Raw genomic sequence first — 26,353 nt, forward strand, 5'->3', positions numbered from 1 at the left:
TTTTCCAACACTAAATATACAGAACATTAATCCCCTATATGATTATATAGGATTATCAAAGACTTAAAAACTCACAGATTATATCACCGTTTATATATGATTATATAGGATTATCAAATATTCCATATTTACATCATCGTTTATATATGATTCCATAATGGAAAAGCGTGATTATATATGTTAGGCTACCGAGGTTTTATGTTGAAACTTTAGTATACTATTTTGTATTTGTATTGGACGACGTATGAATATACTTAAACACGTTTTGTGTCTTTCATCATAAATGAATGACATTTTTTTTTTTTTTTAATTTTATGCTAGAGTTTGGTTTACCACTTTGCTTAGCTTATCGTATACCATAAATCATATGCCTAAAATACACGCTTGTTATAATATAAGGTTTCCTTGTTTTTTCTAACACTTGGTATTCAATCAAAAGTATCCTTACAATCCTGGACCAAACATGCCAGTAACAAAAACTCAAAGTAAAAGACACCAGTATGCATCTATAGACTAATAATCCCATACACATGTGGGTGGAAAGTAAATTCAAAAACCCAAAAAAGTCATGAGATTGTGAGAGTGAAAGAGATGGAGTCCAACTCACAAAGCACGAACATAGATGCTTGTAACCACTCCAACACAAAGAACCCATGGCTTCCCAAACCAGAAAGTTAAAGACCTATTGATCTTCATAAAACTTCCGAATGCGGCGAAGTCGGATAACACATGACCCAACCAATAAACGCCAGCGAACTACAACGAGTTACAAAAGCAAAGCAATCTTAAGAATGAGCACCATGCTTACAAACAAGAACTCAAACCAACTACCAACAACAAGGTCTGAACATTGGTGAATGGAAACAAAGAACCTAAGCCGCCACACATGAAAAGGCCATAATGATTCCGTTGCCAAAGAACTAAGTCAGTAAGGTCAGAGACGTAGCTCCACCAACACCACCAAAACCATCCCGTAAGGAGATTCTAAGGGAGACCCGTGGATTTCCATTTTCACTATCTCAACACTGAAGGTCAAACTTCAAAGATCCAAGAGAACCACGGTCCACAGAGACCACCACCAACTGGACACTGCAGAGGAATACAAAACTCAAAACTAGATCTGGAAACAACCAGAGACTTCTCTTTATAGACTCCAAGTACACTCCACAGATCTGGCCGGACAATCACCAGCGAGAATGGAGCAAACTGAAGACTTAACCGAAAAAGGAGCCAAACACACCTTCCTTGCTCTAGCCTCCACAAAGAACACCGGAAACTGAATCACCGAAACTGTCAACGCCACAAACAGAGGACACTGCAAAGAGAGAAGAGGTGAAAAAGACGTCGCTAAAGAGGAGAGAACAAGACACCACATGACACGGAAGGGAAAGAGGAGAAAGAGCATCCCCCGTCGGTGGCGGAAGCCAAACCACCGGGGAGGCAGTGGCAGATCTGAAAATGAGGGTCTTAGCGGCGGAGAACTCTTCGAGAGAGAAAATTAGGGTATCAACCTCGATATAAGGTTTCCTAGCAATTGGATTTTGGACTTACAAATTATTCAATTGATTTTATGGACATCCTAATTAAGTGACACGTCATCATGTCACTTTTTTAATTAGTACAAAATATAGGTTACAACTTTTTTAAATGATATTCAATTAATATATAGGAGATTGTGATTTATTTTTAATTAAAGATAATCAAAAAAAAATTTTGAAATAGCCTTCATATTAAAAAAGAAAGTACAAAAATACACAAGAAAGAGAAACAAACAATACAACTTTTAAAAGACAAGAGATGGAAGGATAAAGCACACTGAATCATCTTCAATGGAGTGATTGCAGAAGCAAAAGAGTGGAGTTAGACCACAGACCAGAAAGGAAGAAGCTCACTTCCCAAATTCCTTCCTGAATTCTTCAGAGCAATATCCTTGGACCTTGCTATACAAATAGCAACTTCAGAGATTTTTAATGGTGGGGTTGTTGTTCCCCGATGGAAATGTGAATTCCGCTCCTTCCAAATTTCATACAAGCAAGCTTGCCATATATGTAGAATAACCAGTTTGTGTAGTCTATCCCTGGGAAAGACAGACTACCAGTCAATAACATTTTGTGCGTTGGAAACGCCTAAGTGAACCAAACATTTTCTCCAAACCTCTGCAGAGTAAACACATTCGAAAAACAAATGATCTCTTGATTCTTGATGTAAACCACAGAGCAGGCAAATACCTTCAACGTCTAAATTATAACAAATGATAAATATGTTTTTTCTTTGTTTATAAGTTTTAAGTTATTTTGTAATTTATATGTATAATGAAAATATATTATGTATCATTATGTTCTCATCTTAAAGATATGTGATTTCACATATAATAATTTGTATATTTCAAATATTTACTTTTAGTATGTTGAATTACATCTATTATTTTAAATTAAATAGCAATTCTTTTATTATGTTAAGATTGGAATATCCTTTTATATTTGTAAATATATTTGTATAAATTGGTATATATTTTTTAGAAAAAAGTAGGAAACCGAAATATTGAATCAGAATGGCATTGTGGCTGGTCTAAAGAGTCTCTACCATGTCTAGTTTATTTAATCAGAAGTTATGTTATTTGTTTTATTTTGTTTTTTTGTCAACAGTTTTATCATTAATTGAGTTAAAACACAAAATTTACAAGCAGTTACAATCCATCCCATACATACTTTAAACCCAGTCGAAGTCCAAATAAACAAAGATAAGGATACAATAAAACACATGTTTCTTGGTAATAAACTTTGACGAATAAACGACACGTGTACCCTTATGTGGAAGTTGAGGATACAAAGAGAGTGCTGTTGGTTTCGCCGGAAAGTCTACCGGACCGAGAACAATCGATATTTTTCTTCGCCTAATTGAACCGCTTGACCGCTCCTCCTTTCCGTGTTCGCTGACAGTTGTGTAAGATTCCACATTTTCACGTTAGAGATGAAGTCTGGTAAGAAGCTTCAAGGAGATAGACACAAAACTTCGCTAGAATGCTTTCAACAAAAAAACTCCGGCTAATCTGAGTCTGCACCAACTCTCCTCCACTTAACCAATCATCTCGATCTCATATCCTCAAGGATTTCCGCCTTAATATCCTGAAGCAAAGATTGATATCTTTTCCGAGTAAGAAACTCAACTTAACTATCGAGAAGACGAGAACCTCCATAAACTGATCGGAATAGTGATTTGTCAAAGAAAAAAAAAGATATCGGATTTAAGATTAACACTCAGGAAAAAAATGAAAAATAGTCATTGATCATTAAACTAGTACAGTAAAATATTACTTTTGCAACACATATATTCAACTTCGAAATGTAAAGAATCCTCAAAATCGGAAGACATTCGGTGAAAGTACATTCACACACGTTCTTAGTAACTAGCTACCTTTAAACTTTAGAATTATGCATATAGATTAATAAAATATTTGTTTTAAATATTTTTAAAAATATTATTAATTATTAATGTAAACATAATTCAACCAATAGTAAAATAGACTACATAATACAAGTGACTCTATAACATAAAAAATAATAACTTTTACACTAAAACTGAAAATATTATTTAATTTTAAATATTTTTATCTCTAAAATATCATGTATTAAAAATTCTAGAGAGTATGTTATTTTTTTTACACATAATTAGAAGAAGAGAATTTCCCTGTCCACTTTAGATGTCAGTTTCCTTCCTGCCCATAGATGGTTAGAGTCAATAATGTTTTTTATAATTGATTTATCATAAGCAAAAAGAGACCAATAATAAAGAGAGAAAGACAATTATATTCCCTTAATTATTAGGTTTGCTAAATTTACGACTGTAACGGTATATATAGATGTCGAATTAAGACAGTACTTTTTGTAATTTAGACAGTATCTAAAAACAAAAAAAAAAAAAAACAATTTAGACCAGAAAATAATCTCTAGTAATCTTTTATTATGTTTTCCGTATAAATCTACCGCTAATAAAAACTAAAATAGTTATGTTTTTTATAAGTGCGTTTTTAAATAGATGTTGAATTTAGTCAGTACTTTTGTCAGCATTTAGACATCATCTAAAACAAAACAAAAAGTTATTTAGACAATAAAATATACAGTAGTAATCTTTCCTTAGTTTTCCGTAAAAAATATACCACTAATAAAAAATTAATTTTTTTTAAACAAACTTTTAAAAAAGAAAAGAGAGAATTGCAAATTTTAAGTCTAAAAAACTAAACCAAACTGTTGTTTATCAAAAAATGAAAAATAAAAAATGTACAAAAATGCAAACTTTCCTATTGAAAAAAACATATTTGTTTAACAAATATCTTAATTTTTTCTACAACAAATATATTACCCAAAGTAAGCTTAGTTACAATATTTGTTTTTAAAAGTAATAAAGAAGAAAATTATTTCTTATCATTAGATGTTTTTTTAACAACAAATGTTTATATTAAACTAAGGTCGGCCCGGGCTACGCCCGAGTTTTTTGTTTAAACTATAATTTTGATTATATATTTAGTATGTTTATTTTAATTTATAAATTTTATAATCTATTATAAAAATATAAGAAGCTATAGACAAATATAATCTAATTTTAAATTATTAAACGTTTTTTTTTACGCGATTCAAAAATTTTTGTATCCATTTTTTTGTTATTGAAAATTATATATAAGATGAAGAGCATAATGAATAAAAATTAATTAAATTTTTTAATTGGTTGAATTGTTTACATGTTTTGGTTCACTTAAAACTATTTATAACGTTTGTTTCCAATTAGTCTCTAAGTAATTCAATGGACTCTTTCCTTTAAATTTAATGTGCGGAATATAACTTACGTATGATTATATAACAATATTATTGTGTATTTTTTGTGTGTGTTTATGTTAGCATCTGCAAGAAAAATGTATAAAAACTTTATAGTTGTTAAGAATCTTTAGGCGTAGAGGGATTATGTAGATTAAATTTATTACATTTTACTTTAATGTTTGTACATATTAAGAAGTTGCTGTGTATGTTAGCTTTACGTGGTCTTCTGATTGTATTTTTCATAATATTGAATCTATAAGTGGTTGGTTTAATGTATTTTGCTATATTTTAGACTCTTAAGAATGAATATGTGGTTTTAGTGATTATCATTTGTCTGAATGGATTGCCCTCTGGATGATTGCATTTTGTAACGGTTTATATTAGACAAATATGACATTGAAGAAGAGAATAAATAATAAAATATAACGTAAAATAGGTAAATGCTATTGAAACTAACCAAGAATTCTGATAGATGTGTAACTTCATCAAAGTTGTTTGCGTTATATGAAAGTTTTATATGAGTATTGTTGCAGTGTGACTAAAACATATGTAACTAACCCAGAATTCTGATAGATGTGTAACTTCATCAAAGTTGTTTGCGTTATATGAAAGTTTTATATGAGTATGTTGCAGTGTGACTAAAACATATTTATAATAATTTTCTGTTTATGTATGAATATATAAGACTATAGAATTTATTCACTTACAATAATTAAGTAACTGATTTAAATTACTTAAGTAATTAATTACAGAAGATCCTAACATAGTTTCTAATATATTTGGGTTATATGCTATTAAATTATTTTATCAGTTATTTAAATTTATTAATATTATGAATAGTTTTGCATAACATTAAAAAAATAAATCGTACAACGACTTAAAAATAAATAGAGGGACACAACTTTGAAGTTTTCCTTGACTCTGAAACAAACCAAAGAAAAAACTTGAAGCAAAGAAGATGATGCAGAATCCTCCTCCTTCCACCAACGCATGTCATGGCGAAAAGAATTATTACCTGATAACTTCGTCAAAGTCGTTAGCGGTCTTCCTAAGTGACAAACGTTAGATTCTTGACTTCATTGGCCTACCTCCATCAGTTACAAATTAAAATCATTCAGAAGTGTGCCAAAAGAAGGAAGGTGTCAGCCATCCAAATTAACTTATTACCAAAATCTATCAAGTCATATACGTTCATGATCATACTTCAACTCACATCTTTTAACTGCCTGGTTTGGAGAAAACATATGATCATGAGACTCAAACACAAATACTTAAATGAAATATGATGAGAATAAACATAAAAACAGAGGACCTTAGAGCTCCGCGCTGCTGATGGACCGGCGCCACCCAGTGGCTGTGGGTCAAAGCCTTACATGTGAACCTGTGCGTGCAGTAGTGGAGTATGTGCTTTAGCACAAAAGAAAAGAAAATTTATTAAAGAACAAAACTTTGAGATCAGGTTTAGAGGAAAAATTGCAAAGATCCAGTTGCAATATTTATTCCAAACTACTCAAGAGTAAGAAATGAAACCTTGATTGTTTCTTTAATGAACATACATGTCTCTTTGAGTCCTGTGCATGACCTCCTTTGCAGAAGACTGCTTATTCCATTCAGTCAATTGACACCCAGACAAAGCCATCTGAATGAGAAACATCAATTTCTGGAAACGAAGATACCAAAGATATAAACAGGATATGAAGTTTGAAGACCTAATACTTTAAGCAAATGAAAGTTTCCATCTCAGTCTAAGTTGGCGTATGGCATAAAAACGATGTCGTGAAATCGTAGTTTAATCGCGATCGCGAGGTAGCAACCAGCATCACAACTTCAAGTGCAGAGTAAAACGAATGCTACAACAAAACAATATCTACAAAATTTGTGTGGTTGATTTGTTTGATCTGATTAAAGTCTCCATTCTAGAATGAAAAATGTGTAAAGAAAATATGAAGAACAGATGGCTGAAATCACAATAACCAAAAAAAATCTATGCTTCAAAGTTTTACTTATACTGCTTAGAGAGCAAAGTAACATGTCCCACAAAGAGAGATAAAATCCCAGACGCATATTATTCATGAAGTTTAGACTAACCTGTGATCCAATTCTTTCTTCTAGAAAGCTTGACTTCAAACTTATCAATTTCTCCTCCAGAATCTTCTTCCCCTTCCGCAAACACGTAATATTTTTTAAAGACCCTTCATATCCAGCGCTCAAACTCCCTTATTTACAGTTTTACTGATAAAATTAAGAGACAAATTAATCGCTGCAAATAAATACAAGTGGTAGTCGTAAGTCTGAAATCCATAAGCGAGATTGATATCAATTCCTTAAAAACTTGAAGCCGTAGGAAAGACTCTGCTATTGTAATACAACATGATATGATAAATTACACAACTAACACTCACATAACCAAAAAAAAGAGATCAGGCAAGAAGAATTGAAAACAAAAAACTGGAATCGTTGAATGCTCCATTATTAGGATTGTGAGAATGATGTTCACATGATGAAAGCTAACCTTTTTATAGCTGTAGATTCACCTCCTTGTACAAAGGAAAGATGCAATGAATGAGGAAACGTGCTTGGAGTGGCCGAATGAGTTAAGACGGTCATTAATGAAGATGAATCAAAGCATCCCGTAACGGTTTGTAGGAAAGAATGTCTAGCTGATTGAAGAGACACACGGAGATCCTCCATTGTTGGTGTGGTGAGCGCATATGAACATCGTCGTTGTTGGAGATCGAAGAAGATTGCGAACCCTAAAATTTGGTTTGGAGACGATAGCCTAACTTGCTATCGGGATCGAAGACTTGATAAAACATGAAGCCCAACGAAGCCCATAAAATGACCAAACCAAATATACGCTTAACGATATATAAGCCCATCCGATTTCCAAGTAAAGTAAATGAAACAATGAGCTTCATACTTCTCGGACACGTGTCAGCGCGAGGGAGCTCGACTTTCTGACCTGGAATCTGATGTGGAGCCCTCAGGAGTGAGTAAACTTATCTTTATGAAATAAATTTACAATTCATTTATTTTTTCAGTGAAGAAAATATGTTCAAAAAATATGAAATTGAAAAATATGTTTGAAAGAAAATGAGATTTTTTCGATCCATTTGATAGTGATTAGCTACTGTAGTGTATTGCTTTGTTTCGAAGTTGCTTAGTGCACAGTGGAATAGCATAAATGGTTGTGACTAATCGATTCAATAAAAGTAGAATAAAAAGAAGATAGTCGTAACAAAGTTATTATAGTTTGAATTCAAACATAAAGTAAAGTTGATGTTTTATTTAAAAAACATACTTATACTGTTAAGTACCATGTGGACAGTATATAGAAGGAACGACATTTAAAATTTTATTTTAGAGAGTAATCTGAATTTAAACGTGTGTAACTTCTTATTTGATTTTTGGTATGAAACTAATTCTGGTAATGGAAAATATATATTGGGAAATGTGGTAAAACATTTATATTTTTTGTTTGAAAATTAAAACGAAAAATAAAAAACAGTATATAAATGAAACTGAAAATTGGAACATAAGAAACTCCTTTATAAATTGTAATAACGCTGAATCATAGTGACTTTCCCTACATATGGGATAACTTATGTTTGTACGAAGCTATTGATCAATGCAACGGAAATGTAAACTATGGCCGCAAGTAAAAAGCATAGATAGGTTCCATTTGTGTAATTTTCAAAGCATACCGTGCTGTATCGTTTTCTTCTTCTATAGTTGGAGGCCTGTTAATTCCCTGAAGATCGGTGATGATAAGGTTAACGTCAAATCTTGCAGTCGTATTTTGGTTGTAGTCTGTGATGGTAAGAGTCAAGTCTTACAGTCGTATTTTGGTTGTAGTCTGTGATGGTAAGAGTAACCTGAAGATCATCAGTTATGTTATTGTCTTCGGCTGTTAGTAATTTGATCACATATTGGGTTGTCTTTGAATAAGCAGGATTAAGTCGGGGTGTTCTATTTCATGGTATGTTAACATGAATTACATGCCCTCACTTGTTGAGATTAAAATTACTTTGATGGTCGGTGATAGATGGTAGCTGAAAATCAATGATAGATTGTTGTATGTTGGGCCTGTGAACGTTGATATGGAATGTGCGCCGGGGAGTTTCTTCTAAACGTCTTGTTTGGTGTGAGAACTCATAATAGAAAAGTGGTTTGTTATTCGAGTTCAACGATGTAAGCAGCGTAAACTGATATAGCTAGAGGTGAGTTCAACGTAGCGCGGGAAGCTGTCCATTATTAGTAAATTCATAGTAAACTAATTTTATTGTACATAAAATTTCAGGGGGTATTTTTTCCTTTACAAAGATTTGATTTTGTTAAATAAAGATTTATCGTTAAGAAAGTTCTTTTGTTTGACAAATTTTGACAAAGGCAAATTTTACCATATGAGGAAAAACAATAAAATATATTGTTTTCATGTTTTGACCGATGCTCATCATTGTTTATATATTATGCTATTTTAAAGATTTCGGAGAAATTATTAAAGTCCAAAGAATGTATGGTCAGCGACCACCAGTCGTCCTGGGATGTTCAGCATGAAGGAAAGAGCCAAGTGGGACGCTTGGAAGGCCGTTGAAGGGAAATCAACGGACAAAGCCATGAGTGACCACATCACTAAGGTGAAGCAACTCCTTGAAGCAGAGGCTTCCTCCGCTTCAGCTTGATAGTGATTTATTAAGTGCACGTCTGCAGTAATTCTATCTAAGCTTCAAATAACTTTTAGCATAAGACTTGTTCTTTGCTTCTTTTGTGTTTTCTATCTTATGAATCTATTTATGTCCTATTGACCTTGGTCCTGATTTAAAATCCTGATGCTTGATATTTGTCTAAATGAAATATCTTGATGCAAAAACAGAAAAGAATGTATGGTCACCACTCACCGATGTATTTTTTTTCTTTATCAAAAGTATTTAATATATAGGTGTGACATTTCATTGGTACCTGTTTCAGAAAAATATATAACTTGGAAAGCACGTAAGTTCATAAAAGTGCAAATGTGTTAAAATAAAAACAAAGCCTTGTTATAATAAAACTTGCAGAAATAGTTCAAACAGCCACAACGACATTAATGTAAAAATAAAATAGTGTTTTTCTTAGTAAGTATAGTAAGTGGGGATATTGCTTCGACAACTGTAGCTATGCCATGCAAGACTTCTTTTTTCGATTCTTGTATGGGTCAGTATGGGAATGGTAGATGCAGAGCAAACTAATCCTGCAACAACAGATGAGGATGGCTGATGGTTCGCACTTGTAGGTTCACCACCTTCTGCTCCCACACCACTTGCTACCACTACCAAAGTGTTAACAGAACCAACAGAAGCCATTAGATACTACCGGTTTCTCCACAGGCACATCATCATTAGGGTCCTGTCCATCTCCCTGGTGATATCAAAGTGATTAACATGATATATAATTCAAAGAGATGTAGAAAAAAACTCAGTATTAGGTACCAACATGTATAAAAAAGTCTGGGAGTGGTGGACGCTGCTTCTCAGTGATGATACGGGGTATGGTGAAGGTCTGGTGCTTAGATGTGAAATTGAACTTGCCTAACTTGAGCTGGAATATGTAATTTTTTTCCCACAGTATCAGAGAAACTGGGGGATCTCGTTGTATACATGATAATTCACACTTGTACCCTGAACTCAGTGATAAGTGAAAACATAATTTAATCATTGATATAATATAAATATTAAGGTGGGTTTCATTGCTATACACAGAAGTAAGAGAATTAGTTAAAATTAAATGCTTGAAAGAAGGAACCTATACCAAAATCTGCGCAGCTTCAGATGCTCGAATGCTTGTAAACGTTACAATTTCCATATCAAAGGCCACAAAAACAGCATCATCCTTCAGATCTGATACAGACAGCTCCACGCGGTACCTGTAGTGAGTAACAGACATATAGTGAATTGTAGAGTGAGGAAATATTTGGAAGGGAGCTATAATATCATGGATAGCAGAGCTTAAGTATTTGCAGATATTTTGACAAAAGCTTTGTTACATGAGGGCAGCCGCCACAGCGTTGGTTTTATCACAGAAAAGACATGTGAAAGAAGAAATCTCTCGCTGTAGTTTTGTTGAACATTTCGAGCATCCAATATAACACCATCCTTTATCTGTCTGAGTACCAAAAACTCAATAATCTTTTATAAGTCAGAGACAGTTACAATTAGAAGTGACAAATGCGAGAGTAACATGAGAGTGTTGTAAATTTGACCTGAGGCTCAGATGTGATAACATATTGGTTTAGCTTAGATATGGTGAGTGGTTCTATTTTCTGGGCGTGAGGTAACTTTGATGAAGAGGGTGTCTGGTCTGAGCCATCCCCAATCAATCTAAAGAGGTTTAATGTGGTAGCTTAGTAAACGTGAGGAAAAATCATATGGTAAGATATTTAATGAACCACCCACTATGTAATCTGTTATTAAAATTAGAGATACTTACTTTTCATAGTTTTCTATTCCGGTAGCTGCTCAGTGTCAAAGTAGAGATGGGTTCCAGATGTCCCGTTGACGAATAACCGGCCTTCATAATAGGGTGTTTGATTATTTAAAAAAAGGTTAATATGAGAACACAATATATACAATGCAGCCGAGAATATTGTAGAGATTAATGCATGAAAGATTATAAATATTCAGATTTCTCACCTCCTACAAGCTGAGGGTTTATGCTAGTAAACACCAAAACTTTTGGCTCAGAGCCGTAGCTGTCCAATTTGCTATGAAATGCGAAAGCTAAGCCATCAAACAGACTAACACACACATTCACTGGAGTTGTAAGAGATGAAGTCACTGGAGTTGACTGTTTACCAATGGAATATGGAAAAATTAAACTATCTAAATGGAAATATTAGTAATAATCGTGAACTAAAGACACGGTGGTGGTTCGGCGTTGTTACCTTCTCGTCAACCAGGAGGAAATCGGCGCCCATGAGTTGGCCACCTTTCTTCACATTCTTAGCCTCCCAAAACTTGAGAAAACGGACCTCGGCGGTTTTTGAATAGCGGGGTAAACGAATTCGCCATAGATGTGGTTGATGCTTGACAGAGAGTGAACTTTGCGATTTTGTGGTTGTGGGACTGTACATCGAAGGCGGCGAACCCATTTATAGGAGGAGCTCAAGTAGGTTACAGTAGAGGATGGTAGTGACGATTGAATGTCAGAGAGTGGGAGGAGTTGAGAAAAAAGACATAAACGCTTTGATTAATCTGGCCTAAAGGCGATGATCTAAGACGTTATCCAGAGGAAACTGGGAATATCCAAAAACCTCACTGATTTTTCTCTGAAGTTTCAACAGATGTGATGACCGAAACGGCTAAACCCTAATACCAAATGGGCCGAGTAGACAAATGTTCAGAAAGCCCATAATATTTCAGACTAAAACAATCTATTACAAAAAGAACCACTCACGGAGAAAACATCTTAAGTTGGTTTCTGAATGGACACGTGTCCGAAAATGCTCAACCCTCCTTGCTGACGTGAGCACCCGTGGAGAGAGGTAAGTCTGTAATAGATTATTATCATTCAATGTATTGTATACTACCTGATCTTTTTGGCAATTTTCCACTACCTTATTTGGGCTAAATTGTCAATTTTCTAACGGATAAAATAATTTCTTATTTAAAAAAGAATAAAAATAAGATTAATTATTGTTTAATTTTTTTTTGGGCAAAATTAATTATTGTTTAATATTTTTGGCCTTTTGTTGCCAAATAGCAAATACGTCTCCTTAAAACAAACAAGCCATTCTTTTCTTCCGTCTTTCATTATCCGCCTCTCATTCATCGGTTCCTAAACCCATTTCGCTTTCTTAGATTATTTTTTCTCAGATCTCTTCTCTCTCCCAAACCATCCTCTATTTCTTTTCTCTGGGGGTGTTTCTCTGGAGGAAGAAATATTTTCTTCTAGCGATCTCGTCGATCTTTTTTCTGGGTATATTTTTTGTCTTTGCATGGCTTAGTGGATGATTGGTAACGTCTGATTTCTTAAATTTATTGACTTTTCTGGGTTTCATGATATTGTAGAAAATGTTGGGTCATTTATCAAGACATTCTCAAGTATTGGTTTGGTAGCAGAGTTTAACTTTTGGTGCAAACATATGAGATCATTTATTCTTGTTGCATTTGATGTATCAATTGGTTTTTGATGAATATAATTTTATATTTCATTAAAAAAATATTGGGTCAATGATATAGTGTAGGACGAGTCGGCTTTTCAGGGTTTTACTTTTTTAATTGTCTTTGTTGAATTATTGGCCTTTTCCATTTTAAATTCAGTTTCCTCGTTTTTTATTTTAACTCAATTTCAACGCTATTGTTGCAGAGGATTTCAGCTTGTGGAATTTGTTATTTATGAAAAAGTAAAAGATTTTTTTAATTAAAAAATAGATGATTAAAATTTGCATGTCAGAAGAACTGTGAACTCGAGGTTGGTGTAATAGTTTTTCTCACAAAATTAAATTCAGCTTCTCTGCACAATAGTATTGTTTTACCTCTTTTCTTTTGAACTTTGCTATTGCTTACTTTCATGTATCCTTTGTTAAAACATAAACTACCTAATTTGATGATGATGAAAACTTTGTTTAGTTTTGAAAAGTATATGTCAGAGAATCTGATCGAACTTAGCTTTTACTTTCAGTTGTTTGTGTCTGAGATTGTTATAAAAGAAAGAAAATGGAAACACCAAACGAGATAAAAGCTTCACCGGGAAACAACCTCAGAAACAGAGGAGCTGTTGGGAACGACAGCAAGAAAGACATGATTTTCCGAGCTGACAGGATCGATCTGAAGAATTTGGACATTCAGCTGGAGAAACATCTGAGTAGGGTTTGGTCAAGAAACATCGAGAAGAATCCAAAGCCTAAGGAAGAGTGGGAAATCGAATTGGCCAAACTGGAGATGAGTAATGTTATTGCTCGTGGTGCTTATGGTATTGTCTACAAAGGCATCTATGATGGTCAAGACGTTGCAGGTCTAACAACATGTGACCAAAATATACTGTTTCATTTTGAATATATAGTCTATGCTTCTGTTTAACTGTTTAGTGTTTTGGTTCAGTGAAAGTGCTTGATTGGGGAGAAGATGGTTACGCGACAACGGCTGAGACTTCAGCTCTTCGTGCTTCGTTCCGACAAGAAGTTGGGGTTTGGCACAAACTTAACCATCCAAATGTCACCAAGGTAATGATAATCTCTTTACCCTGTTATTAATGTTTTTCTTTTCCAAATGAATGATTAGGACTCTGGACGGTAGGGGACAATGTTAAATTAATTCTCCTTATTAATGATCTCTCTTTTGTGTGTATGTATGAATGTTTGGATTTAAAAAAAAAAACAGTTTGTTGGAGCATCAATGGGGACAACAAATCTGAAGATACCTTCATCAGCTGAGATGGAGAACTCGTTGCCTCAGAGAGCTTGTTGTGTGGTTGTGGAGTATCTTCCTGGAGGAACTCTTAAGCAATATTTGTTCCGTAACAGGCGAAGGAAACTCGCTATTAGAGTTGTGGTTCAACTCGCTCTCGATCTCTCCCGAGGGTAAGCTATACCATTATTTATGTCTTCAAGAATGAAAGAAATAAATTTTTTTTTGTGATATACAATGATGACTTGCAGGCTAAGTTATTTGCATTCAGAGAGAATCGTTCATCGCGATGTGAAAACAGAGAACATGCTATTGGATTATCAGAGGAATCTAAAGATTGCTGATTTTGGAGTGGCTAGAGTTGAAGCTCAGAATCCAAAGGACATGACTGGAGAAACTGGTACTCTTGGATACATGGCTCCAGAGGTAGCAAAATATAACTTTTACGCTCAAGATTGCTTATTATTATGGTTTCTAAGTATGATTTATTGTGCAATAATGAAACATGTGTGGTTAGGTTCTTGATGGTAAGCCATACAACAGAAGATGCGATGTTTACAGCTTCGGGATATGCTTGTGGGAGATTTATTGTTGTGCTATGCCTTATCCTGATCTCAGCTTTGCTGATGTTTCTTCTGCTGTTGTTCGTCAGGTTAGTCAAACTTACTAAACCCATTTGTAAATGTTGATTTGTGTTGGGGTTTTGGCATTGGAGTTGGATTTCAGTCGGTTTAGTTAGAAAATAGCGTTAAAATCACATGAATAAATACAAAATAGTTTAGTTAACATTATATTCATGTATTATGATTATTAGATTCAGTTTAGAGTAGTTGTAATTGTAGTACTATAGTATCAGTTTGGGTGTTTTAGATTTTAAAAATGAGAAATCCAATTGGTTGAAAAACAAATATCGGTTTGTTTTTTGCTAGCTTTGTTTATGCCAATACGTCAATGGGAATCGAGACTATTTGTTTTGTTTTTTTTCTGTTCAACCATTTGTTTTTTTTTTTATTAACGGTTTAATACAGAATCTGAGACCAGACATACCGAGATGTTGTCCGACATCATTATCGAACATAATGAAGAGATGTTGGGATGCGAATCCGGTGAAACGGCCAGAGATGGAGGAAGTCGTGAAGATGCTTGAAGGAGTCGACACTTCCAAAGGTGGCGGAATGATCCCGGAAGATCAGAGACCTGGCTGTTTCTGCTTTGTCTCCGGTCGTGGTCCTTGAATTTTCATTTTTTTTACCCCTCTTTGGCCATCTTATTATTATTATTATTCTTACATTTCTACATTGCATTGTGGAGCATTATATTTCTTTGTTTTATTTTTCTCTCTAATCTGTTCAGATAAAAAGTTTTCGCTATAAGAGAAGAATATATATTATATAATTTATGAATATTGACGTTTGCTTTCAGTATACAGCTGAAATTAGGCCCGAGACGGATTGGGTATCCGGACAATTTTAAGGTATCCGGATCCGGATCCTTATCCGGCGGATCCATAATTTTACTATCTTTATCCGGATCCGGGGTTCTCAGATATCCGGGTGTCGGATATCTTTCTAAAAATTGTAATATCCGGCGGATATCCGGATCCGAATTTGGATCCTTAAAATAAATAAAAAATAATATTAATATATATATAAAATATTAACAATAATTTAAAAATAAAAAAATATATAATGTCATTAATTATTTCTATGTATAATATTACAAAATTTACATAAAATTTATATATACTATTATAAAAATGAAAATATATTAAATAAAATTAATTTTTATATATAGATATTACTATTTTTGAAATATTTATTAATAAAACTTACGGATTCAGATATCCGGACTTAAAAATTAAGATATTCGGATCCAACATTTTACTATCCGGATCCGGATTCGGCCCCTCCGGATATCCGAATTTTTGGATCGGATCCGGGTCGAATCTCGGATCGAATCCGGATCTCGGATAAAAGTCCGAGGCCTAGCTGAAATGTCAAAAACTAACTTTTTTTTTTATAAAACAGGTGATAACTTTTCCTTTGCTGTAATGTGCATATATACATTAGATTAATAAAAGAGGAATATAAGATTAAAAAGTCGATGCTTAATTATTTGCTTTATTTAGTGAAGAATTATTTAGCTACGTACTTTAAATTTGAACAAAACTTAAGCTAACCCCCTATGATTAAATTCACCTCTCTTTCTACGACTAATCAAAGTGCCACGTAAATAATTAATTAAAAATATTAAATTTATTTAAAAATAACTAAAAAAAGAATAATTTTAATGACGATGACGCCGTTACCTAAACCGTAAACCCTAAATCCAAACTTTATAGCGTCTAGGGTTTGGGTTTAGAGTTTACGGTTTGGGTTTTAAGTCTAAGATTTGGATTTAGGGTATACAATTTGGGTTTAGGGTGTAGGATTTGGTTTAGGGTATAAGGTTTCGATTTAAGGTTTACAGTTTGGGTTTAGGGTCTAGAATTTGGGTTTAGAGTATACGGTTTGAGTTTAGGGTCTAGGATTTGGGTTTAGGGTATAGGGTTTGGGTTTAAGATTTACGGTTTAGGGTTGAGAATTTAAGATTTCAGGTTTACGGTTTAGCTGGCGGCGTCAGCGTTGTTACAATTAGCATTATTCTTTTTTTAGTTATTTTTAAACAAATTTAATATTTTTAATTAATTATCTGCGTGACACTTTAATTGTTGTTGGAAAAAGAGATGAATTTAAAAATTCACCGTAAGGGGTGAACCTAAGTTTTATTTTTTAAATCTATCTATATTATATAATAATGCAGTTTCGAGACTCCTAAAGCTATCCACGCAGGCAAGTGTGTGGGACCCACTGGAAAAATGTTTTACGTTTAGAACTCAGCGTATATTGATTTATGACATGTTGTGTTTTGCTTTTTGGGTATTGATTTATGGAGTGGGCTGGGTTATTAACTTTTATGTTTGTTTACGTACAAAACCTGTGGCCCAACAAGATTAAGAATAGATATTTACAACCAAGGCCTCTTCTCTTCGTTATCTTTCTGTTCTATGGAGCAGTGAATCTTCTGCTACCTCTTCATCTCCCATTCTTAATTCTGTGGATCATTAATGCTTCTAATCCTAACACTTCAGTTATTCCTTTCTATACATAACCTCATCATAAGAACGGAAACATTTCATCTCAAATCCAGTAATCACCGTCAGAGATTTAGAGCAAGCTTCTCTCTCTCTCTCTCAGAAGAAGATGCCGATTAATTAATTTGTGTGATCTTCTTCATCCTGAAAAGACGAACTTCTTAGTCGATTAGACAGGGACGGCTATTTCCACTTCGATTGGCGGAATAGCATACCTGACTCGAGCCAAAAAGTTCTGGAGGCGGATCATCGGAATCATCACCTCTTGATTCAGAAGCAAGCCCACATGCAAATCTGAAAACCCATTATCCAGGTTCCTCATTGGCTTCTCTTTTTCCATCACCTCCGTCTCTACTATATAAATATACATCTTAATATCGGGGTTTCCTTCATTTGTGTTTCATCTGATTGTTTGGAACTCAAACATATCAAAATACTCACTTTAAGAGTTACAAAAAATACTGACTTTTTAATTTTTTTTTCTTCAACAGAGAACTTAGGAGAGGCTGGTGTCAACTTTTACGCTCTGTGAGTCACAGACTGTGACGTTGGTAATAGCCCTGTTCGTTTGTCAGTCGCTAGCGGCAGCGGCTATTCTCTTGTTCGTTTACCTATCGCTGTACGAGCGATCAAACGCTGCGGCTAATCGCTAGCGGCAGCGACAAAAAATTTCAGTCGCTATTTTTTCCAGGGTTTGTTTTATTTTTTTAATAATGAACCCATTAAATGACAATGTTACCCTTGGTTTTTAAATGAAACTACTAATGAACCTAAACCTAAACGTAATATTTTTTATAATTCTCTTGTCGCCGTCAAGCTGTAACGATTCTCAATCCTCCACTTTGATTCTCTCTCGTGGCCAAGCTTGTTGGGTTTCTCAGTACTCCACTCGATTCTCTCTCGCGGCCAAGGAGCTTCGAGCCGCGGCCAAGCTTGTCGGTTTTCTCTCTTACGGTAGCTCTTTCGTTTTGCTCTTTTTGGTGCTTATGGATCTGTTGTATTCTTGGCTATTTGTGATTTCAATTTGGTTGGTGGTCATGGGTCTGTTTCAAGTTTAGTTTACCTCATACTTGTTGTGTCTGTTTGTGATATTATGGTTCTGAATTCATATATGAGTATGTTTGTGCTAGTGTTGAGTTTCTGTGAATGAATACATAACGCATTGTTTTTGATGTTTATTGTTGCTCCTTCTTGTATCCTTTCCAGGTTTTAGGAGGAATCACTCTTAAACAAGGATGTCAAAGTTGACTAATGACGTAAGTCTTTTTTTTGTTAATTATTCTTTGGCTGAATTTGTGCTGCTTGGTTTGGTTGGTTTTTTATTTCATGGCTGAATTTGTCTTGATAGGTTTGGTTGGTCTTATGATTTCATGGCTGATTTATTAAATTAGAACTGGACCGATGAGGAATGTCGTTTCTTTTTTCAACTGTTCTTGGAAGAGAAAAAAAAGGGAAACAAAACGGTGATAATGTTGACGGTGATACCTCTCATGGTGATGGTGATGATGATGAAGATGAATCACCTGATGATAGTAGTGATGATGATGATCATGCTCATGGTGGATATACTCCTTATGAACCAACAGGTGATAGAGCTATGGAAGGTGTACGTGACTACATTACAAATGAGATGGGTAGAGCAGGTCGTTTGCCATACTAGAAAATCTTTTGTAATGCTTTATTTAAGTTTTATATTTACTTTAGACTTTGTCTTTATGAAACTATAATATTTCATTTGAGGTTGCATTTATATTTTTATGTCATTTATAAGTTTAAAGTAATTTTATTTAACGTTCAGTCATAGAGATAGCATAACAAACAACTTAGCAGCAGATCAGTCGCTAGCGGCAGCGATTACTAACCGAACAATCGAGCGACTATCGCAGCGACTATCGCTATGTCAGCGATACTAAAACGAACAACAACAGCGATATTTAATCACTGCAGCTAGTCGCTGCCGCTGATCGCTGCCGCTAGCGACTGACAAACGAACAGGGCCAATGTTTCTCAGCTATCTACTCCTTATGGTTCTGAACACAAGAAAGTTATCTAATTTACGGATCAAAGGTGTTTTTTTTTTTGTTATTTTGTGATTGTTTTGTTAAGACTACAAGATGTACCATTTTTTTTAACTTATTGGTAGTAGGTCAGATAAAATGAGCAAATGGATGACGTGTTAGCTACACCAGCGTTGAAGATCTGAAGAAAGTTTCCATGGCCGCCACCGCTTCTATCATATATGACTCAGTGAACTTCTCCATCTTACCTGTTACACTTGGAAAACCTTCTACCTTATTGCTTCGTCTCCTTGAAGATCGTTTCATCATCGTAGTTGCTTACTGAACGCAACAGCGACAACTTCCGTAATTTAATTTCCAGTGGCAAGAAAGTGACATAGAGGTTTGAGAAGGAGACATTACAAGAGCACGAAGGAGAGAAGAGGATATTCCCAAAGGCAAGAAAATGATTCTAAAAAAGAAGAGAAAGTCTGTTCTTCAGTCGTCTACATGATGATTTTTGCCTTTAGCTGCGAGCAAATAATAAAGGTATGATTATGTACTCAATAGTCAAAAGGTTGGACTTATCCACTCTTCTTACATGCGCTTTTAAATTGCATCTGAATATGATTTGTTGTTTTAGCTACATCTGAATATGGTTTGATTGCTTTGTATTTTCTTTTTTCCGTTTCTAATTAATAATTTTGGGTTATCTGTATCATTCTTGAATCATACTGATTTGCATATTAGTTATATCCGATTTCTTTTTTTTTTTCCTTCTATTTCTATCCTTTTTATTTCTATCCTCATATTGATTTGCTTTGTTAGGTGGGGCACTAGGTTTGCGTGTGAGAAGATCAAAAAAAGCAACTCCAGAGTTTGAGAAGATAAAAAATAAGGTCACCGCATTATTTTCCCAATATAAATTTTACTTTTTAACTTAGTCTAGGAAACACTTTTGCTTCTGCAGGAAACCTATATCTGAACTCCACACCAGCAACAAATTTTACTTTGACACTGCCATCAAAAAGTTCACAAGCAGGTAACATCTCAAACTGTCTTGGCTTGAACTTAAATTTAAATATCTGTTAATATTTGGCAAAGATATGTTTTTGTGCAGTGCAGCAGGAGAGGTTTTCACGCATGTTGATACCATGAAAGGGATAAAAAAAAGAACTTGTGTCAGTTAGAGAACTCAACACGTTCATCTCCAGCTCTAATGAGCAGGTAACACTCACGCTTTGAACACATTTTGTTAGTCCTATGTGGCTGTAAAATAGCAACAGCAAATGGTAAGTACTGTATGTTGTTTCTGTTTAGACACATGAAGCTGATTTTATTTGTATAGCTCGGATAGTTGGGGTCCTCCAACAAAATGGATAGTGATGCAGCAGGAAGTTGGACAAATCCGACGCTTACCTTCGGTGCAACAGATGTGTTTCTCCCAATGTGACTGGGGTTATCAGGTTCGAAGTGTATATCCTTACAAGTATCTAAAAGTAAAGCCAAATTTACATATATGCTCACATTTATCGCCCTCTTTATCCAGGTTCCATGTTGATCTACCGGTTATGACGGCAACGATAGTGCCATGTTTGTGGTCTTTGATAGGGAGATGATTAAACTCACCAAGAAAGATGTGTCTGCAATGGCTACCAAGATGCCTTGAAGAGCTAGCTGGCAAAGGATACGTTTTCCAAATTCTTTTCACTCCATAAAATTTCACCCCCAACCAGTAACTTCACCATCTCTACAATCAGCGATGATAGCTTCTTTAGCACTCATGCGAAGGTGGAGTAATATAAGTTTTGCAACAGTTTCTCTTCTTGCTAATTTAAAATAAAACATGTTCAACTACATCTGAGAGTAGTAGCAGCAACCAAGCTACAGTCTGGTGAAGGTTGACAAGCAACATCATCTTCTAGAAATACGGTTGTAGCGGCGAAGATAGCAACATGAGTTGACGCACCAAATCCACCAGGCTTTGAAGACAGAGAAAAACGAAAAACGCCCCCGTGAGTGATAGTTTCAAGTCTATCAAACCGTCAGCGCTCACTTAGCTTTCGTGTCTTTTATTATTGCTAATTTCCCTTTTTTTTCATTTTGAACTTTGGTAGCGTCTCGCATTTTCTGCAAACTCTCTCTCCCCCGAGACAAGTAACTTTATTTGTAAATAATAATGGCAGTCTTGACGAATCCAAGCATATTGAAAATAATAATATGGTCATGTCACTCCTACCATTACAATATAATACTCTGCAATAAATATCAGATATTACACTTTTCAGACCTATTACGGTCCATCAAAACTTTAAACTACCCGTATCATCGTTGGAACTTGGGAGTATGCAAAGTTACCGTATCATTGTTGGGACTTGGGGGTATGCAAAGTTATCCCAAATAAGTATCAGCAAAAAAACAATCCATTTCAATCGCTCTTTCCAACACCAAACTTCCAACAACAACACAATAAAACTCGCAGTTCAAAACACCTCATAAAACTTCATTTTCTTCAAATCTCAGTAAAACAACTTCACAAACATCGGTTTCCCTTGCAGAGTTAGAGACAACACAACAACGTACACATCGTGCCCCTAGTTTGTATTCAAGATTTAGAAAAGAAATCAGAATATATCAAGTGCTTGAGAAAAAACTCAATATATAGCATCCATATAGAAAGCTATGATCGGTAGTTGTTTCGTATTCTTGTAGATTTTACTTGCTTGGTTCAAACGTCGAATCATCTCACGTTCCACTTAACCATTCGTACATGTCTTTTGTAAAATTTTCTGTGTCAGCGTTTTGTGAAGCTTCGGTTTCACTCGCTAGCTTTACTTTAATATAACTGTTTAGATTTGGTTTAGAATGATCCATACTTCGAGGACTTAGGCCAGTTCATCACCAAACTCTGGGTTCAATTCTCATAATGAAAAAGAATGTATTTGTTGGCTCACAGAAAGCTCCTTATAAAAGTTATATTTACGAAACAAGAAACGCAATAATAAAATTACCAATGATTTTTACAGAGAAATGCGTTTATCTAATTTACATTTACGCAAAATACATAGAGTCAGACTGGGAGAAATTAATTATTACATAAATTAATTATAGGCATAAGTAGTAACGTGGGTGGCTCAGAAAAAGACGTACAACGTGGTCCATGGGTTGGGTGGGTGATTTCCCACACGGCAGGCAAACGAGTCTGCTGGCTGTCTGATCATACAGTTTTGTTCATAAATATCCACTTTCTTTTTTTGTTAACACAACTATCCACTTTTAGTTAATACTGTACTACTTAACCTCTATTCATAGTTATTTCGCTCGTTTTCCTCATTACAAAACTCATAAGTCGGTCCTCAACAATATACCAACACTACTTAAAAGGGTGTATATGTCATTTTAAAGTTCCCATAACTCGGGCCGCCTATAAAAGGCTCATGCATCTCATCTCAGGATCAAACATCAAATCTCATCTTCATATCTAGTTCGTCTTGATCTGGTTCATTTAACCTAAATAGAGCTATATGGGATCATTAGTGAAAGAGGGAACGTCATCTTCGTCGATGACCGAGTTCTTAGAGAAGTGCGGCGGTTATGCGGTGGTGGATGGAGGGTTTGCGACAGAGCTAGAACGGCACGGAGCTGACATAAAGGATCCACTTTGGAGTGCCAAGTGCCTCATTACTTCTCCTCACCTCGTCACAAAGGTTATACATTTACTATCTTAGTGGAAGTTTACTAACTCGTAATTGAAAGATGTTTTAGTAGTTGAAATTATATTTATAACTTCTGGTTTTAAATTGAATATTTCTGATTCCGTATCTCTTATAATATTAACTAGGGAAAGTCTATAGACACTAGATAACATTAGCTATATTTCTCATGAATTGAGTAAATGACCTTGGCTTTTTATCAAGAGTCAAATGAGTTGATTTGATAAAAAAGAATTAAATCATCAACTTATTTCTCCAAATATATTTGTCATGTTTATTCTTGATTTTAACTTTATAAACATGTCTCTCAATTCGTCTGCAAACGAGTCTTTTAAGGCAAAAGTAACAATGGTAGACACTATATTGGATTTGAATCCAAAAACAATATAAATCTGACACCATTAAGCGTTATTAGAATACATTTCTTATACAAGATCATAACCTCTACATTTTAAATGAGCCGCACAGAAAAAAAATTAAGCTAATTAAAAAAAAAGTAATCATCTAATTCATTCTAGTGAAAGTGTAGATAACAAGTAAACAGTAAACCGCCATGTAAGGCCGTGCTGCTACGTGCCTTTTTCATCGCATTCCATTCCAACTATTGTCTCCCTCACCCCACGCCGTTTACTAGACTGGGATTCCATAGTCTCTGATCAGTTCTCTATACTTATTTGTATTACAGCTCAAGATAAAACGCCACAAAAATATTGTGTAGTGTCGTATATAATATTAATTTAGTTATATAATATTAGTTTCGTGTAATAGGTGCACTTGGATTACCTAGAGTCTGGAGCAAACATCATCATAACCGCATCATACCAGGTAATTAACGGGTCCTATATTTTCAAGAAACATGGAAGAAAACTTGATAATGTTCATTTAGCTGTACGTGATTTAAGTATGTGTGATAACTTTCAAACTCTTATGTTTATTACAAATCAATTTATATATACAGGCGACTATCCAAGGATTTGTAGCTAAGGGTTTATCGGTGGGAGAAGCGGAGAGTTTGCTGCGGAGGAGCGGAGAACTCTCGTGTGAGGCACGTGAGATTTTCTACAACAGATGCAACAAGGGTTCTTGGGATTTTGACCACGCCGGAAAAGCTTCCCGGCGACCGGTTCTTGTAGCAGCTTCCGTAGGTAGCTATGGAGCTTATCTCGCCGATGGCTCTGAATACAGGTTATATTTTTTTTTAAGGTAAAAGTATTGGTTCCTTTGTAAATATAATATAAACTTTTTCATCCTTCATAATGCCTTTGCAGCGGAGTATATGGAGATTCTGTGAGCAAGGAGTCATTGAAGGACTTCCATAGAAGAAGAGTCCAAATCCTAGCAAAATCGGGAGCCGATCTAATTGCGTTTGAGACCATTCCAAATAAGCTCGAAGCTGAGGTAGATAAAGTTCTGTTAAATTTTGACTATTTTTTGGGGGTTACGAACCATTATACGAGTCTTCCTAGTGGTGGGCCATTCTTCACATAGCTTACATATTAGTTAAGCGTTAGTAGTGGCTGTTTTGGCCGTTGTGATTATATTCTATAAGTATAGTTGTTACACGATTTGGTTTAGATTTCTACATACTGTATATAAATATATTATTTTCAATGAAACATAGGCTTACGTGGATCTTCTTGAAGAGGAAGGCATAGACATTCCAGCATGGTTCGCGTTCACTTCCAAGGATGGAGTCACTGTGCCAAGTGGAGAGTCTATTAAAGAATGCGCGGAAGTGGCAGATTCTTGCAAGAAAGTGGTGGCCATTGGAATCAATTGTACTGCACCAAGATACATTAGTGATTTGATTATCTCCTTACGCCAGGTAATTAACATATATAGTACATAGACGCAATCAAGGGATTAGGGTTTTCCCACTGTTTTATGCCTTGCGGCTGAAGCAACTATCTTTTTATTCCAGGTGACTCACAAACCGATCATTGTCTACCCAAATAGTGGAGAAGTCTATGACGGTCTGAACAAGAAATGGATTGTGAGAGTTTCTATAAAGAAACCTAGTAATTATAAAACAAAGTTACAAATCTGACTTTTGGGGGATTTATTTTATGGCAGAAGTCAGAGGAAGAATCTGAGGAGGATTTTGTGTCGTACGTAAGTAGATGGAGAGAAGAAGGAGCATCTCTGTTTGGAGGGTGTTGTCGGACTACTCCAAACACCATCAAAGCCATTGCTAAAGTTCTCTCCTGCGAGTCTTCGGTACCATCCAAACTCAAATTCTGGTAGAAGACTTGTCAAAGATGGAGTTTCTGCGCCTGTGGTGTCAGGTAGGAGTATGGAATATACATATAGGCGCATATGATCTTATGGACTAATACGTTTCTTTCTTTGTTACTAGATAATTTATATATATCCTTGTCTTTTGTCGCAGCTAAAAAAGAATGTCAACTATGTTCGTAGGTTATAATGCCGGATATGATAATAAGAGTATTGTCTCATCGCGGGGTATAAGTGATGGTTTAATGTTGATGTAAAAGAAGCATATTTCTATATGTGCTGTAAAACGGGATGTAATGGAATAAACTTCTACTTGTCTTCTGTGTATATTTCATTCCTCAATAAATCTATAAAAGAGGGATTCAGAACAATGCTTAATGTGGGTGAACCCGAGATTTGCGTTTAGAATAAATTTGTGAGGAACTTAAATTCTTCGTAAATTTTCAAAAAGTTTAATTCCTACGTTTTCTTACGAGAATATTTGGGATTTTTTGTTCGTGAATAAACGATTTGCGAAGAAATAATTTTCTTTACAAATCATGATGTTTCTTATAGTGTATAATATATATTTTATTTTTTTGGTCAAAATAGTGTATAATATTAATATACTTTTATTATATAATTAAAATTTAAAGTTAAAAGTTCAGACCATTTATATAATCTCTCTCACATTTTTTGTTAGGTTCCTCATACGAGATCTCACTTTATATGTTCTTTCAGATACTTCTTAATTTTTAGTTAGACTGTTTATTGGTGTGTTACAAAAAAAATTTTAGACTGTTTATTGAAAGATTTTGAGCTCACCGCTAGAAATATGTTTAAATATCAAGTTTTTTCTCATTGTTGATGAAAAAGAGTTGATACACGTTCATCATTTTTTTGTTGGAAAATTGCATTGTATAGCGTAAAAAAAATTATAATTCATTCTATAACTAATTACCTTTAACTTATCGATATATCATGTGACTTTTATATAATATTGTCATTTTGTCCTTCTATCCTACCGGCAAAATCTGCAAACAAAAAGTAATTTGTGGTTCTCCAACATTCACACACCTTTTGCAAATTATTTTTTATTTGG

At 34.6% G+C, this 26,353-nt stretch overlaps 2 protein-coding genes and 2 long non-coding RNA genes across 18 annotated transcripts; 2 read left to right on the forward strand and 2 right to left on the reverse strand.

Moving 5' to 3' along the window:
* Positions 1 to 405: 405 nt before the first annotated feature.
* Positions 406 to 7,628, reverse strand: LOC106397490. Of its 8 annotated transcripts, none has more exons than XR_007324072.1 (6): positions 7,324 to 7,628; positions 6,900 to 7,043; positions 6,342 to 6,471; positions 6,124 to 6,218; positions 5,979 to 6,037; positions 406 to 5,895 (listed from the first exon to the last, which is right to left on the reverse strand). It is a non-coding gene; the product is annotated as an uncharacterized LOC106397490 (long non-coding RNA). The 8 variants fall into 8 exon arrangements; XR_007324076.1 differs by having other exon boundaries at positions 406 to 5,899; positions 6,342 to 6,450; positions 7,324 to 7,626; XR_007324073.1 differs by having other exon boundaries at positions 6,124 to 6,192; positions 6,342 to 6,450; positions 7,324 to 7,624.
* A 2,200-nt stretch (positions 7,629 to 9,828) lies between these two features.
* LOC106397164 lies at positions 9,829 to 12,134 on the reverse strand. Of its 5 annotated transcripts, none has more exons than XR_001279639.3 (8): positions 11,731 to 12,134; positions 11,480 to 11,633; positions 11,277 to 11,357; positions 11,050 to 11,167; positions 10,834 to 10,948; positions 10,599 to 10,713; positions 10,284 to 10,468; positions 9,829 to 10,208 (listed from the first exon to the last, which is right to left on the reverse strand). It is a non-coding gene; the product is annotated as an uncharacterized LOC106397164 (long non-coding RNA). The 5 variants fall into 5 exon arrangements; XR_001279638.3 differs by having other exon boundaries at positions 10,834 to 10,952; XR_007324077.1 differs by having other exon boundaries at positions 10,834 to 10,975.
* Positions 12,135 to 12,570: 436 nt separating this feature from the next.
* LOC106397165 (serine/threonine-protein kinase STY13) lies at positions 12,571 to 15,597 on the forward strand. 3 transcript variants are annotated; one of them, XM_013837734.3, is made up of 7 exons: positions 12,571 to 12,802; positions 13,470 to 13,802; positions 13,889 to 14,010; positions 14,168 to 14,367; positions 14,446 to 14,620; positions 14,712 to 14,846; positions 15,223 to 15,597. In XM_013837734.3, exons 2-7 carry the CDS (start codon positions 13,505 to 13,507, stop codon positions 15,427 to 15,429), a joined length of 1,137 nt encoding a protein of 378 aa, XP_013693188.1. In that variant the 5' UTR covers positions 12,571 to 12,802; positions 13,470 to 13,504; the 3' UTR covers positions 15,430 to 15,597. The 3 variants fall into 3 exon arrangements, with proteins under 3 accessions (XP_013693188.1, XP_013693187.1, XP_013693189.1); XM_013837733.3 differs by having other exon boundaries at positions 12,574 to 12,764; XM_013837735.3 differs by having other exon boundaries at positions 12,593 to 12,764; positions 13,457 to 13,802.
* A 7,175-nt stretch (positions 15,598 to 22,772) lies between these two features.
* LOC106399494 (homocysteine S-methyltransferase 3) lies at positions 22,773 to 25,704 on the forward strand. 2 transcript variants are annotated; one of them, XM_013839973.3, is made up of 8 exons: positions 22,773 to 23,031; positions 23,806 to 23,862; positions 23,996 to 24,222; positions 24,306 to 24,435; positions 24,659 to 24,862; positions 24,959 to 25,030; positions 25,111 to 25,322; positions 25,427 to 25,704. In XM_013839973.3, the coding sequence occupies exons 1-7, from the start codon at positions 22,849 to 22,851 to the stop codon at positions 25,279 to 25,281; spliced, it is 1,044 nt and encodes a 347-aa protein (XP_013695427.1). In that variant the 5' UTR covers positions 22,773 to 22,848; the 3' UTR covers positions 25,282 to 25,322; positions 25,427 to 25,704. The 2 variants fall into 2 exon arrangements, with proteins under 2 accessions (XP_013695427.1, XP_013695428.1); XM_013839974.2 differs by having other exon boundaries at positions 25,456 to 25,643.
* The last annotated feature ends 649 nt before the right edge of the window (positions 25,705 to 26,353 follow it).

The sequence above is a fragment of the Brassica napus genome, chromosome C5, assembly GCF_020379485.1.
Source record: "Brassica napus cultivar Da-Ae chromosome C5, Da-Ae, whole genome shotgun sequence".
Classification (NCBI taxonomy): Eukaryota; Viridiplantae; Streptophyta; class Magnoliopsida; order Brassicales; family Brassicaceae; genus Brassica; species Brassica napus.